At 33.0% G+C, this 15380-nt stretch overlaps 1 protein-coding gene across 13 annotated transcripts in view; it reads right to left on the bottom strand.

The window, feature by feature from the left end:
• Positions 1 to 15380, bottom strand: part of RyR (Ryanodine receptor) — a 178209-nt gene that overhangs the window by 133301 nt on the left and 29528 nt on the right. For all 13 annotated transcript variants that reach the window (XM_089255391.1, XM_089255395.1, XM_089255398.1 and 10 more), the window contains exons 15-22: positions 14840 to 14904; positions 13571 to 13706; positions 12152 to 12259; positions 11684 to 11802; positions 6560 to 6693; positions 4223 to 4461; positions 1757 to 2160; positions 1247 to 1351 (exon numbers count right to left, since the gene is read on the bottom strand). In XM_089255391.1, coding sequence (XP_089111517.1) covers positions 1247 to 1351; positions 1757 to 2160; positions 4223 to 4461; positions 6560 to 6693; positions 11684 to 11802; positions 12152 to 12259; positions 13571 to 13706; positions 14840 to 14904 — 1310 coding nt within the window. The remainder of the gene's footprint in view (positions 1 to 1246; positions 1352 to 1756; positions 2161 to 4222; positions 4462 to 6559; positions 6694 to 11683; positions 11803 to 12151; positions 12260 to 13570; positions 13707 to 14839; positions 14905 to 15380) is intronic.

The raw sequence follows: 15380 nt of genomic DNA, 5'->3' as shown, positions 1-15380 counted from the left end.
AGTAAGTCGCTAGAAGAAATAGTCTAGTTTCTGCAGCTCTCTAAAGTTTGGTGTTAGCATTAAGTGTAAGGGCTTTGGCAGTTCATTTCCACGGGCATTGATTTGGCAGACATGTTCCACTGCTTGTCCCATAAAATTTGATTTTTATGACTTATATACTTTATCATGTAAATGCGAGAATTGACTGGATACCTAGCGGAGATAAAATTTTGGAAAGAAAATGCATTAAAATTTACATGCCTCCGTGGAGAATCCAACCACCCTCCCCTTGCATTCCCGGGGACTGAGCTACCAATACACTACAAAGGACTGATATTTTCTTTTTTTAGAGCATATACGTATACTGAATGGAACTGTGCAGTGGACACTCTTGACACTTAGTTAATAGCTTGTAATGACATTTCACCATAAAGAAAGAAACCAGAGATGTCCCTCTGGTTTAGTGTAGAGGTACTACAGTTTCCGAAATGTGATGAGAAGGTGGTTTGATTCCCAGCAGAGGCATGTGGATTTTCTATCCACAATTTTATTTCCACTTAGTATCCAGTCATTTTTTTGAGCAAAGCTCTGTGCACTTTCTCATAATTTGCTACATGTTTGTTTCCTTGGTTGGTAGTCACTAATTTTTACCTCATTCTGAAAACTAAAAAAATTTATACGTTATTTCAGAAATCTTCTGGTTTTTTTAAAAGATTTTTTTAAAAAAAGATTGATGATATTGAATTGTTCAATTAATTTCTTCTTTTGATTTCTATGCAAGAGCTTCCCAAGTCTTGATAATCTGGATGCTCAGTAAACAATGAGCAAAACCAAACTACTCTGGTAATTTTTTCTACCAGAAACTGATACAAAAAAGGATGTAAAAAGTAGAACCATAATTAGACTTGGAACCATAATTGGAAGACTTTGAACAAAATGAGATCAGGAGGTGATAACTGGATGATGGAGAATGCTATACAGATATAAAATTTTAATTTTGGCCTATTAGAGCAATGCTTTCTTGAGGGTTTAATAAGTGAGAAGGATTTAACTCATTTAATACTGATTTGATAACTGATTGAAATGTCTCTAGTGGTTTGTATTATTGATGAATAAAAAAGGAAAAACCAATGAGTGAGTTAGAACATTTCTCATTTTTGTTATGACTTTGTTCATTATTTCTTATTTTTGTAAAGTTATAAACTTAAATTTAATTTTCCTTTATTGACTTGTAAATCAAGAGTAAAAGAAAAAACAATATTCTCACTTCGCCATATGACCACCCTGCTCTAATCTTGTTCATGGCCCAAACTTCATGGATATTTTCAGCCAGTTTGTCCCGCACGTTTTCTACATAAGGAGGCAAAATAGCCTACAAAAAAGAAAATTGAAAAAACTTGCAATTAAAGGATGAACAAGCAAAAAAATTAAAATTTTCAAACATAAATCGTAACATTTTTTTGCAATAATTTATATTTGTGACGAGTTATCTTTTTTTTAAAATGAATATTTTGCATTAATGCCATGAATTCGAAATGCACTAACTTTTGAATATTACAAAGCCTGGAAATATAGTGTGTATAGAAAGTTTGTTGCCCTCATTACAATATACAAAATGTGTATAAATCACATGCAAATCAGAAATTTTTTCACACACCTGATATGACCATATGAATCTGAATCGATAAAAACTTACACACTTGAGATTTAAATAGAAAGTATGAAAGCAATTTATGAAATATATATCATACAATCTTTTCATGAGAAATGTACTTACACTAGAAGTATCCACTGGAGATGGCACAAATGCTGTATCATCCAATTCAGTGGCTGGACCAAATATGACACCTTTACTGAGCTCTCCAAATTGGAAGCATGGGTCTACTGAAAGTATCTGATTTGGTAGCAAAGACTCAACAAGTGGTGAAAAACCATCTGGTGGGCCATATCGTAAACGACCTTGATCACCACCCATGATGAAGCGACAACTGAGTTTAGCAGAAAAGCTTATAACAGGGTAAAACATTCCATCTGTGTTAAAATTCTTGAAATAGCCCCGTACTTTGATTCCATTAACAGTGAAATACATAACCGGAACATTCAAATCGATGATGCATCCTATTACATCTCCTTTCTGGATAAAGGGAGCACTGACAGACCGGACTAAGTTACAACGACCACCTACATGTAAAAAAAAAATATAATAATTCTTGTAATGTTTATTATATAGACTTTGTGTAAAAAAATCAAGTCCTAGTTAGTTGTTTTTTCCCCTCAAGAACTCTGAGCACAATGGAAATACAGTAAAACCTCCTCTAATGGCCACCTGCAAACAATGGCCACATTTCGGTGGAACCAAATGCATCCCATAGACTTAATATTATAAAAACCTCTGAACAATTTCCGAACAACGGTCACTTTGGACATGGAGTAAGGGAAAATATGCATAACGCGATGAAAAAAAAATTTTCAAGCTGATTTTTAAGTTTTCCCGCTTTATGGAGGGGGGGGGGGGAAGAGATTATTATGCTTTCTACATAATGTACTTAAAAATGGTGCTTGCAAATAGGAATAGAAATGTCCAGGGTATTAATTTTTTGAGAGGGATGTGTCAATTTTTTTTTCTTATTTTTTAACAAGAATGTCTGTTAGCGCTTATGTCTTCAGCTATCAGATTTGATTTACGAACGTCTTGGAAAGGTCTAGTTGAAGTTCCAGCGTGAACAAAGAACTATTTTGGGTTGCTGGTACATCGTCTCTTGGTCCACATTAGTTTTCCTCTCTTGTTTTGTTCTATCTATGCATTGCAAGCCTAAATTTTAGGATGTCATAATAGCGCTGTAGATAGATTAATCAATTATAATATTACCAAAATATAATCATTTTTAATATAATCAATTATATAAGTATCTAATCAGTTACAGAATGGATTGTCATTTCACATGCTATATATGTAGATTGAAAATTTTAGTTGGTTCTTTTTTCCAGAAGTACTACCACTCCCAATAACGGCCACATTTTCACAGTCCTGTCACTGGCCATTGTTGGGAGATTTTACTGTACTAATTTTCTCACCTCCCATCCACTACATTCTTATTAAAACTATAAAATACACTATGATTTCTTAATTAGAATGAAATACATTGCATGATATTTGAAAATTTTATAGAAAATAATACAGATGAATAAAATATAGAATAGATGATAATTCATGGCAAGATTTTTCTTAGCCAGTGTGTGTGTGTGATTATCATTTTATATATATGTTAAAAAAATTTTTTTTTGTAGTTTATTGATCATTTTAACCAGTATGTATTCTTTTAAGGTTACGATCAGAAACTACGGTTTTTTGGGAGGTCAATTTAGATAGATACAGACACTGTATATATATAATCATTCAACTTTCATGATCTTCAGGGTTTTCACTGCACTAAATTTTTTTCAACCTTTAAGAACAATTTGTCCTCATTGTAAGCATCATCTCACCCAACCATCCTTTTGTTCTCACATGAATTTTTCTTTTTCCTTACCAGATCAACAGAAACTTTCTGATAAGCAGTCTTTGGCTATTAAATGATCATTAAGAATTAAACGGATTGATGGTTTATGGACCTCTCATGAATTTTTTTTATTTTATCCAATTTACACAAGCAGTGCTCTCCACATAACAATATATGTTTGTTTTTTATAGTACACAGTTCTACTTGGAAAAGGGGGGAATAAGCTAAAACCTTCTCTTTCTTTCTTTTTTCTTTCTTTATCCAGTTAATAACAATTTTTCCCCAGCTGTTAATTTCACCCCCGCCCCCTTCTTTTTACTGCATTTTCAGATAATACATATACTGCCCCTTTCATTGTTTTAACATCTTCTCCTGCCCTTTGATTTTTAATATTTTGCTCTGCTTATTCCAATCTCTCACACACACTCTCAAGGAATAATGTATTATTATGTATTAAATATGTATATTATATATTTAACATATGTATGTAAATATGTATTATTATGCTTCTCACTATTGATAACCAAGAAAGAATCACAAGAAGGTTAATTTCATGGGGGGGGGGGGGAAGGTGTTAAAAAATTATTATTTTTAAATTTAAAATATTTTCAATTTTTTTTTTTATTGTCCATAAATTAAATTATCTTGCATAATTTTTAAAACCACTTTTCACAATATCTAACCTTTTTCCAAAGTGAAGAATTACACATATTTAATAAACAATAAATAAATTCAGTAATTACCAGACCACATGTAGGCACCATCAAAGCCAAAAGAGTATATATCGTCTCCAACACCATTGCCACCCCATTTGAGACCTCCCCCTGGATATGGAACATAGCCTTTGGTGTTAGCCCAACCGACTCGAAAGTGTGGCTCTAAATGAGTAACAGTTTCATTGTGGTCAACCATTGCTTCAAAATACCATTTACGATACATGGCAGAACTATCAACTTTTCCAATGAAAATGTTTGGATGCATGCTGTAAAATATATATATATATGGATACATGAATATGGCAGAATACCAACACATACATAAAAATAGTAATAATTTTGAAACTCAAAAACGTGTATTTCAAAAATACAGTAGAGCATCGATTATCTGAAACAATTGGTGACTGGGGGGGGGGGGTGTTTGGATAACCGATCATTCACGGAAAAAACTGTACCAATGTCATAGAAGCAAAATGAAATAAAGAACCAGTGATATTAAACACAAAACTGTACATATTTTGTATCACGCCTTACAAATAACACAGAGAAATAACTAGCCTAGTTTGACAAGTTCAAAATGGCCATTAAAGTAAGCCTACAGTTTGGAAAAGAAGTCCAAGATTTTCTTTTGCTTCAGAGCCGAGACTCTTTTTTTTTTTGCCGCTAAATCTTGCAAACGTTTTAAAGACAGCAGTTGGACAGCATCACATTCTTCTGGTTGTTCTAACTACTTTATAGCTGTCTCAAGGCAGCGAATTTGCTGACCAGAATACATTTTCGATTAACCGATGTTTCCGGTTGATCAATATTCAGATAATTGATGCTATACTGTAATTCTAATACTTCTACATAATAACATATTAATTTTTATATAAGGAAAATGTCATTTTATAGGAAAAATATCGTAAAAAAAATCACTTTATGCTCAATTTGAAACTTGAAAGGAATTTCAAATTATGATATTCAGTTGTACCTTTGACTTAAGAGTGTGTTGACTAGCAAGTAATTGAAATTAAGATAATATCTCATTCAAATTCTCCAACTTACAAACAAATATTCGACTTATGAGTATTAAACATACTAGAAAAATCTGTCATTTAAGACATGGATGCTTGGGTGCTTTGAACAAGTTGAAGCTGACAACAATACCAAATAGCACGGTGTACTATAATTTTCATGTATACTACTTTTAAATAAATTGAATACTTAGATGTTATCCGCATTCGCCAATATGCATCTAGATGCATATTTCGCCCCCTGAAATTCACCCCCCCCCTCCGAAATTTTCTTAGGGGGCTTTTGTTTTCATACTCCTCAAATTTTTTTTTTGGGGGGGGGGGGGTGAAAATTCTCCTCAAAAATGTAGGTTATTTTTTTTTAAATATATGTATGAGACAATAAACAAAGTGAATAGTATACTAATACTTTTGAAAGCAGTAAAAATGGTATACAGAATTAAATTCCTTGGATTGGATTTGATGAAAAACTAAATCACACATTCTGCAAAGTTTGTAGGAAAAGCAAGTTAACTGTTCTGATGGCTACCATAGGTTCAGGAAATTTTCAAAATTCTTCGTTTTTGCGGCACCAATCGTCATCGGATAGAGCAGTTCTTGTTGCTTCCCACTGAGTAGCTGCACTTGAATCTTGCATAAAAGCCGCAGAATCCCAAGCAAGTGAAATATATTTAATTATTTTCAATGTCTTGGTGTTTCATATGGTTCCCATGGTGTTCAATTCCAATTTAAAATTACTTTTCACCGTTAAAAAAAGACCCTTCATTTTCGAAAAATACCCCTCATTTTTTAAAAACACCCCTCGAAATTCAGGAGAGGAGTGAAATTACTCTTTATAAAAAAAATTTCGGATAACACTCTAAATGTTATACAATTTTTACTACTTCAGGACAATGGAATAAATTAATCTAATCTCCATTATTCTACATAAATTTATTTTGAGAATTTGAAAGTTTGAAAGTAAAATAAAAATTTTATCAAATAAGTTTAGTTTTTAATGTGAATTAATTTTTACACTTGACATCAACAATGACTTAATTATACTGAGAAATTGAATTTTCTGGATGTTATGCCGAAACTGATATTTGGAAAGAAAAGTGATTTGACTCCTCCAGAATCACTTTTTCCAAATATCAGTTTTGGCATAACATCCAGAAAATTCAATTTCTCAGTATATTTCAGGCCGAAAAATACCATCTCTTGATGACTTGATTAATTTGATTTTTTCCCTGTCATGTTTCTTAACATACATGCCAATCTCCATAATTATATAAAAAAATTTTAAAAATTGAAGTATTTTTGACACATATCAATACAATGGCTATTTTAAAGCATGCTATAAATTTACCTTGCAACATGATCAACAAGTCTGGTTTGCAATAATAGACTTCTTCCAGGTAAAAGATTATCACAGATATTATTCTGACTGCTACGTATAGCTACCCCGTTGCCCACACAAAGTGAACATAGTACATCCAAAACCTAGAAGAAAAAATGAATAGATAATCTAACTTATTTGTGTCACAAAATAATTCTTAGGCCACAAAATTTGAGAATTTATGAGTTTTTATCACTGAAGGTAATGAGCTCCTCAAAGTTTCAACATGGAAAAATTGAATCTTTTCATTCAACATATATTCTTCTTATATATAGTAAAACCTGGATTAAATGGAACCTGTCTAACGCATAAACATAGAGGAAAATTATACCCTTTAACGGAAAATTTCACAATAGACCAAATAAGTGTAAGGGTTGATATCCAGATGATACGCAAAACTTAAAAAATTGTATGTAAGCTGCGTGCATTCCGTAATCACAAGGCTGAGCAGGTCTGGAATTAATTCGAGAGAGACGGGGGGGGGGGGGGGGGACAACTGCCCTGGTAGCAAATTTTAGGTGGGAACAGAAACACTTATAAAATCATCAAATTTTACAGTAGTAGGGGGCGGCAAAACATGTTGCTCCCTCTTACCCTCACAAAATTCTTAGTTATGGCCCTGATGCACTGTAGATTACTTAAACATAGACGATAATGTACAAATTGAACTATAACAACTGACACTATACAGATACTGACAAAGTAACTGAAAAATTTTGAGGAAGTTAGAAAAAACATAAATATTATTTTAGAAGAAAAACAGCATAGGTTGGAATTTTATATAGATTCTGTCAAAACCTAAATACAGTACAGTGGAATTTTGGTTAACGAGCTTAATCCATTCCACCAACGTGCTCGTTATCTGAATTGCTCGTTATTTGAATCAAACTTCTTCATAGGAAATAATGGAAACTTGGATAATTCGTTCCACAATTATTCATTGACATGAAAATTACTAATAAAAAGGTCATTCATTCAACAATGCAAAATAATATAATAAATAATACTATGAAATAAATATAATAATGCCATAAATAAACATACAATAACGATAATGCTTGAAATTAACTTACTCTAAAGGACCAGAGTGAGGAAGACTATCATTTAGGGTGACTTAAGGACTCACTTCTTTATGTGACTTTAAAAAACCTCGATCCTATCCACGTAAACCTATCTACGGCACTAGCTTTCGCCTCTTATTTGGTTATTTTGGAAATGAGATATCGCACTACCGTTGGACAGATTTATTGCTCGCACCGCTACAGCTTTATTTGGGGTGATTCTATTGGGTTTTTGCACAAAATTCCACATTCAACACATCTCTTAATCTCATTTGAAGTGAAGGACTCCTCATTTTTTTTCTTCATCTTCTTCAGACGAGATCCCGTGCATAAGCTCTCCCTGGGGCAGGCAATGGAGATTCATCAGTTCGCCTGTGGATATGACCATGTACTTCCACTATTTCTTAAATGAGGGGCTCATGAACGTCCAGTCCCACGGTCTTCCCCAAAGACACAATCTCTCCTTATTCTTGTGCTAGCCCCTCTAAATCACGTTCAATAATGCAATCAGCCCACAGTTTTCCCCAAGCACAATTAAAAAAAGGCTTTAAGTGCACATATGCATGGTTACGATGATACACCTAGTTTCATATCATATCGTAAACAGTGACATTCGTACGGGAGTTCATCTCTTCTAGTTAGGCACGCTGACCAGAGACTCTGTAGGAGAGAATATTACCCATAACTTCATAGCATGCGTGTGAATGAAAGCGAAAAACCATCAGCTCAGTTGTGACAACGGGAAATAAATAAACAAATTTCAAATTTTTTGCTCATAATTTGTAGCATCGTTCATTAATCGAATCAAAATTTGTTCAAAATTTTTACTCGTTATACAAATTGCTCATTAACTGAACCACTCGTTAACTAAAGTTCCACTGCATTTAGCAATTATAGACTAATTATTTATTCATTTTATCTATTTTCAAATTATTTACTTTATCTTCAATTAATTAATTTTCATTTTATTTCAATCATACATGAGATTGTACATAATTTTACATATTTATATCAATTGAATCATTATTAAGTGGAAACCTGTGGAAAAAATCTTGGTCCCTTGTGATTCCATTGAAAACAGGTTTTACTGTGCAATCAGTTGCCATATGAACAATAATACAAAAGAATTGTGATAAATAGAGCCCGGAAGTTCAGGCGAAATGCCATAAATGCCTTTTTTGCCTATTTTCAAACTTTTTTGGTAAAAATGCCTTTTTTGAAATTTCCATGCCATAGATGCTTATTTTAACATAGTTTTAAGTTTATTAGTGAATTCCAGAGGCCATCTGTAAAACTTTGATATTTTGAGCATTGAGAATTTCAAAAAAAAAAGAATTGCTCTTTTTAAAAATTTTCCAACTCTCAGTATTAATTATCATCAGAAATTCCCCCCAGCCCCATTTAGATGCAAATAAGTGATCTGAGAGATCGATGTTGCCTTTGGTGGTGAACTTTGGTTAAACTTTTGGTGTTAACTTTGCTTTAACCAGATGACGTTAGACATGAATGATTTTGTTTCTTATGAATGCAGTCCGTGTTAGAAAAGCAGAAGGAAATTAGAAATTTTTGCTTCTTCACATAATATGTCTTGCTCAGGCATCAGACTGCATTTTATGTGTATAGCTGACCGATGACTGTCCCAAGATGTCATGAATTTACGTCATGGCTCACACAAGGTGAGGTAGGAGCAGACAGTGCTCTGGGGCACACGTTGTTTTGCACCATAAATGTACTGCAAACAAGTATGACTATTTATCAAACATACATATTTAGTATTCAATTAAATTGTCAAGAGCCGCCCTCAGTAGAGGTGTGTGACAGATGTGGCCACACAGAGCCCCGAGCTTGAAGGTGTCCCGCATAACTGGCAATATAAAAAAAAAGGTTTTTTACAAAAATAGAACAAGATAGCCATAGAAATGAATTACCTTTTGGGTTAGATAATACAATTTAAAGCCAACATAGATGAACCCAAATTGCAAAAGAACCACGGCTATGCGCGTTTCGGAACTATGTGAAGTTTCTTCATCAGTTCAGAAACAAGAAAGAAAAAGAAAGGAAAAAGGCTATAAAGAGAGTTTTTCTTTTTCTTCCTTGTTTCTGCTACTGATGAAGGAACTTCATATAGTTCCGAAATGCGTATAGCTATGGTTCTTTTGCAATTTTGGGTTCATCTACGTCGGCTTTCAATTGTATTATTAAGATAGCCATGTTTCAACTATAGAAATGATAATGATTATTCCAAGTAATAACAACAAATAAACGAGAGTTATTCGCAACTTGAAGAAGCTCCACAGATCATTTTCTCTGCTGGCTCCATGTCTGGTAATGGTGGTCTTGGAATTGGCATAATCCTGAGGGTCTAATAGCATTTTATTTTGGGCTTGAAATCAATTCAACTTGGATAATAATGCAGTTATTATAAACTATAATTAAAACTATAGATGGATTAAGTGCAACCGATCTTTCAGCTAGTTTTTGGACCCTTAGAGAGTATCTTTGTTATTAGTTATTTTTTCTTTCTTCCAAAAATTATAAATGTCTTTTTTTAGTGCCTGTTGTAGGAATTTTTAGTGCCTTTTTGCCTGCCTATTTCGACCATTTTTAATGCCCAAACTTCCACGCTCTAGTGATGAAATATTTCTATTACTTTATAGGCTTGCAATTCAACATTGAATTGAAAAAGCCCAGGTTTTATCTGTAATAGGTACTTTCAACCATTCACATGCAATTCTACACTGAAATGCTTAAAAATATTGTCCCAGTTTTTCAGTAGCATGTACTTAATATTGATGTCTCAAGATTGCTAGTGGTCCAAAGTATCTGAGGCAGAAAAGGGGCCATTAGGTACTTCCAACCATTGCCTTGCAATTCTACAGTGTAATGTTCTTCCAAAATATTTTGCCTAGCATTTCCAGTAGCATGATCTCGCCACTCTACATATACCTGATTTTGATGTCTTGAGACTGTTAGTGGTCTACAGTATCTAAGATAGGAAGTTTATGCCAAGACCATGCTTCTCCAACCTCGACTGATAGTTGGATTTTATTGTTCAACTAGATTTGTGTACAAAAGAAAGACTATTAAAAAATGTGAGCTCACTGAGGGTAATTAGTGAAACATCACAAGGATGATTCAACCAAGAAATCAGCTGCAATAGACAATCGCTAGTGGCCCTGCCCCGATCCCGCCAAGAAGGGTAGTGGATGCCGGTTCAAACTAGATTTGTATGTTCCAAGGTTAGGTCTTATATAATAATACAAAATTTATGAAAAACCCTCCCACATTATAACATTAACCATGGATTTTGTATACAACCTCTGACAATAAAGTTCGGTGAATAGTCCTGTAACATTAACGTAGATGAAATTTTAACAAAAGTTACCTTACTGTCCTTCGAAATAGTCACCTCCCATTACTATGCACCACTGAGATCACCTATACATTTCCTGGAAACTTTGCAAGAAGTCTTCTTTTGGGATGGAGTTCAAAAGCCTCGTCACGTTTCGTTGGATGCCAGGAATATCGTCAAATCTCTTTCCTTTCAAAGCAAGTTTGAGTCGTGAGAATAAGAAGAAGTCTGGAGGATTGAGATCTGGCGAGTATGGTGGATGTTCAATTTGCACCACCCCCCTTTTTTGCCAGGAACTGTTTGACGAAATTGGCTGTGTGAGGGTAAGCATTGTCGTGAACAAGAAACCATGAACTTGTTGTGCGTACTGAGGTCGTACCCTGCGTAGACGTTTCATGAAACGGGTCAAAATTTCAATGTACCTTGTTCGTTCATTTTCCTGTTCTCAGTTAAGAACCAACGCACTAAACAAGCACTTTGTAAAACTAGTCTTTCACAGAACACAAACAACGCTCAACTGAACAACGGTGGCGGCAGATGGTCAACATCTGCCGCTACGCATGTGCAGCATTTTGCTTCGCCAGTGTTGCCAGATCGGCCGTTCTGACTTCATTCACCGAACTTTATTGTCAGAGGTTGTATTTCTCACATAGATATGAATCAGCAAAAAAATTAGCCCACCTTGGGATCTCTGCCATGTTTTTCTAATAAGGAAATGATGACTTTGATATGATCTTCTTTCATCATGTTTAAAGCTTCTGGACTGTCAATCAATACACAGTGTAATACATCCAGCATACCTAGAATCAGATTAAATATTATAAATAAATGGTTCATAAATTCAACAAATTTTTAAACAAGTTTGAATAAATTATGTATAGGCTTAACAAATGAAGTTCAATTATTTAATAACTTCTATCTGTTTCATATATTGAAGAATTATTAATTTCAAACTTTTTTGCTGATTGGTTGTTGCACAAACCTTGCACTTAGTAGGTCTTCATTTGGATATGAGCTTAAAAATGTAGATATGTATCTTTATAAACCCTTCTAAACTAAATTTAAACTATTTGCCTAAAAGTGTTATTATACATTAATTTAATTTGCATGAATAAAACTATAGTGATATGAAATAAAAATAATACTAGCCTGTGCCTTCAGCTGCTTGTTGGCTTCCCAGCCTGCTGAAAAGCCAATCCAACCTGTTAACTTGAGCAAACTGAGCACAGTTTGTATGATTACCCTTGATAACAGCAGCTGTGCAAAGAAAAAACCTTTGATTTAATTATTTATTATTTGAAAAAAAATTCAAATAAGTGAATTATTTTTTATGAATTACAGCTACTTTTTCCCCCTTTTCAAATGAAATCTTAAAAATATTCCATATATTTTGCTTATTATAATTATGATGTTTTTGAAACATTATCAGCTCTTACATTTCTGCCATCCAGATAGTAACAGAATGAGTTCATTCATATAAGAAGTTGTTTTTCGAAGTGATTACAATTAGACATGAAAATAATTCAATATACATGAATAAAGTCAGTTGCTGAAAATTTTAGAGCATTAAGTCCACCATCTTTAACTTTGCAGCAACATGGAAGGATATCAAGACTTTTCTCATAGAAAAATTGACTTAACAATTTACAACATTGCTGCAAGATACAGTATTCAAAAATAAAATTCTTGATTTGAATTACAGAGATTTTAAGATATAATTTCTGCTAAGTCTTCAAGATGGAAGGAGGTGATGTTGTGGTGAAAATGGTGTTGAACAATTGCTACACACCAGTGATGACCGTAATGAGCTACGGCCTATTATAGTGCCATGATATCAACCAGGGATTTAGTGAGATGTATTTTGTGATAAAATTGTATTGAACATAATGCCACTCTGACTTCCAGTCATGATTTCACTATACTTTTGGGCGATACTGAAAGGGCCTCAAGATCGAGAAAAGGTACAGCAAGATATTTACAAAATTCTAATCTCATTTCTAATGATGCCATGAATGTAGAAAATTTTGTAATCCCTAGTATTTGGGCAGCTTAAATTCTTTTGTAATTTTTATATTTTCACTTTGCACTGTGTAAACTGAATAAACTTCTTAATTTCTGACTGTCTGATTATAGTAAATACAACAATATTAATTATATTAATAACCAAGATTTCCACAGAAGTAATTTATTAAAAACTGGCAATACAAAGGATTTAATAAATGCAAAAAGAGTGTAAATATTTCATTTCATTATTACTGTCAATATTGAAGTTGCAAAATAATGTTTCTAATATTTTATGTATTAAAAAAATATGGATGTAACAATTTCGGAGACACCCCCTTCAACCCCCCCCCCCCCCCCCATTAGTTTTTTAAATCAAGGGTCCACTTGATTAACAGATGATTTATTCTGTGTACTTCTTACATTTTTCTACAGCATTTATTCAAATAATTGTACAAATTAAAAAACATTTTATGTTATAATGACAGATATGAATAACATGTTTTATTTAATTTTATGCGTGAAAAAGTGGTTTATGTAAAATAATAAAAAATAAACTTCACCCACCTAACAGCTGATATAAATAACCAGAAATGGATTCCCACAACTGACTTGTGTCTTCAGCACTATATGCAGCAAGATAGCCAGCACTTGAAATCATATTGATTTTGTCAATGGTTTCAAGAATCAAATTAAGAATGCCCTAGGGAAGAAAGTTATATGTACAAAAAAAAGAGTGAATTGTTCTTTAAAAAAATATGATCATATCAAATTTTGTAAAAATTAATCAAAAATTATAGATTTGTATTGAGAACATACACATCAATACAAAGTGACAATCAGAAATACTGTATACATACATAGGAAATTACAATTTTAAGACAATGTTTTAATTCAATAGTCTGATATCTCTGTAAGAGTTACGAAGTCCTCTGAAACATTTTTTTATCATACTTCACACATGATAAAAAAATGAAATTAAACTAATTCACATCAATAAATAATGTGAATTAGTTCATTCCAATGAATATACTTGATAGAAGTTTTAGTAGGCATAACTCCAGCCTCAGGTAATAAAACATGTTTAACACACAATTTCTCACTTCAATTAATTAAAAAATAGAGCACTCTAATGAATGTCTACTCTGTTTGTGAAATCACAAAAAATAAAAAGAATAAAATAAAATATGTGTGACAGTGTAGAAAATCACTTATTAGCCTTAGCCCCCCCCCCCCCTTCCTTGGATCTTGGGTTCAGTTACATCATCTATCAAATAAAAGAGATGAAATTGAAATGGTTATAAAAAAAAACAGAAGAGTTTTGAAAATTGAACTTGTAGTGCAACAAAACCTGTTACCTGTGTCACAAATGGACAAGTGTTAACTGAATAAATACAAATACAAATACAATGCCACAACAGGCAAATTGCCCAACGAGGTGGCTGACTTAAGAACATCATGGATCCCCGAGCCCTACCTACTACTGCTACACCACACCCCCCCTCCCCCGCGGAACCCCCAACGAATCGGTACATGCGGGAATGTGCGTGTACGTGTAGTGAAACCTGACGTGAAGTTTTTTTTGTTTCTCTGTAATGCTTGTTATGTGTAGTGCTGCCATCTGCCACCAGTTTTTCTAACTATGAGTGAAGTGTTATGATTGAATGATTTATCGTTGTAGGACTGTTGCTCTCTGTGGCGAGACTTTTTAACGGGGAGATCGGCTCACATTTGCGCCTTGAAGTTGGGAACCACAGAAAACCAACTTCAGCCGACCACTGTTAATAAGTGTAAAGAAAAAATAAAAATTAAAAATAGACAGAAAAAAATGTTTACCTCTTCTTGACAAAGATCTTGCCTGTTTCTTAATGCTTTCAGCTTATTTTGCTTTTCTTCATGTTCTTCAAATAAAAAAATAGAACAAGTATCACTAAAATTCATTCATAATAATATCAAATGCAGTTACTCTGCTAAGAATTAAGAAAGAATTCAATTTCATTACTGTATCTTTTAACAGCATGAGCTTCCATTATCTTTTATCAAATGAGCACCATTTACAAGTATTATCAATTTTTAAATTATTTCTAAATGCATATACAGGGCATATAATTCTGCTAAAGGGGCATTATATGTAAGTTACAAAAGTAATAAATACTTATTCTATAGAGTAAAAATGAAAAACTTGAACATATTTCTATATATAAAACCTTTTCTCAATTTAACTGACCTTTTCTTCCTATTAAAATACAATCAAGTTGATCAAATCAAAATTGTGTAATTGAATTAATAAAAGAGATCATTTTAGATATTATAAAAATATTTTTCATTTCTGTCACAAATTTTATTCTCTGCGTTTCACACTTGTTACTCTATATTT

The sequence above is a fragment of the Pholcus phalangioides genome, unplaced genomic scaffold (genome assembly GCF_987345545.1).
Source record: "Pholcus phalangioides strain wild (caught in Gottingen) unplaced genomic scaffold, Ppha-v1.0 ptg000042l_1, whole genome shotgun sequence".
Taxonomy (NCBI): domain Eukaryota; kingdom Metazoa; phylum Arthropoda; class Arachnida; order Araneae; family Pholcidae; genus Pholcus; species Pholcus phalangioides.
The sequence above is the reverse complement of the archived record's forward strand: the minus strand, read 5'-3'. Positions and strand labels throughout refer to the sequence as shown.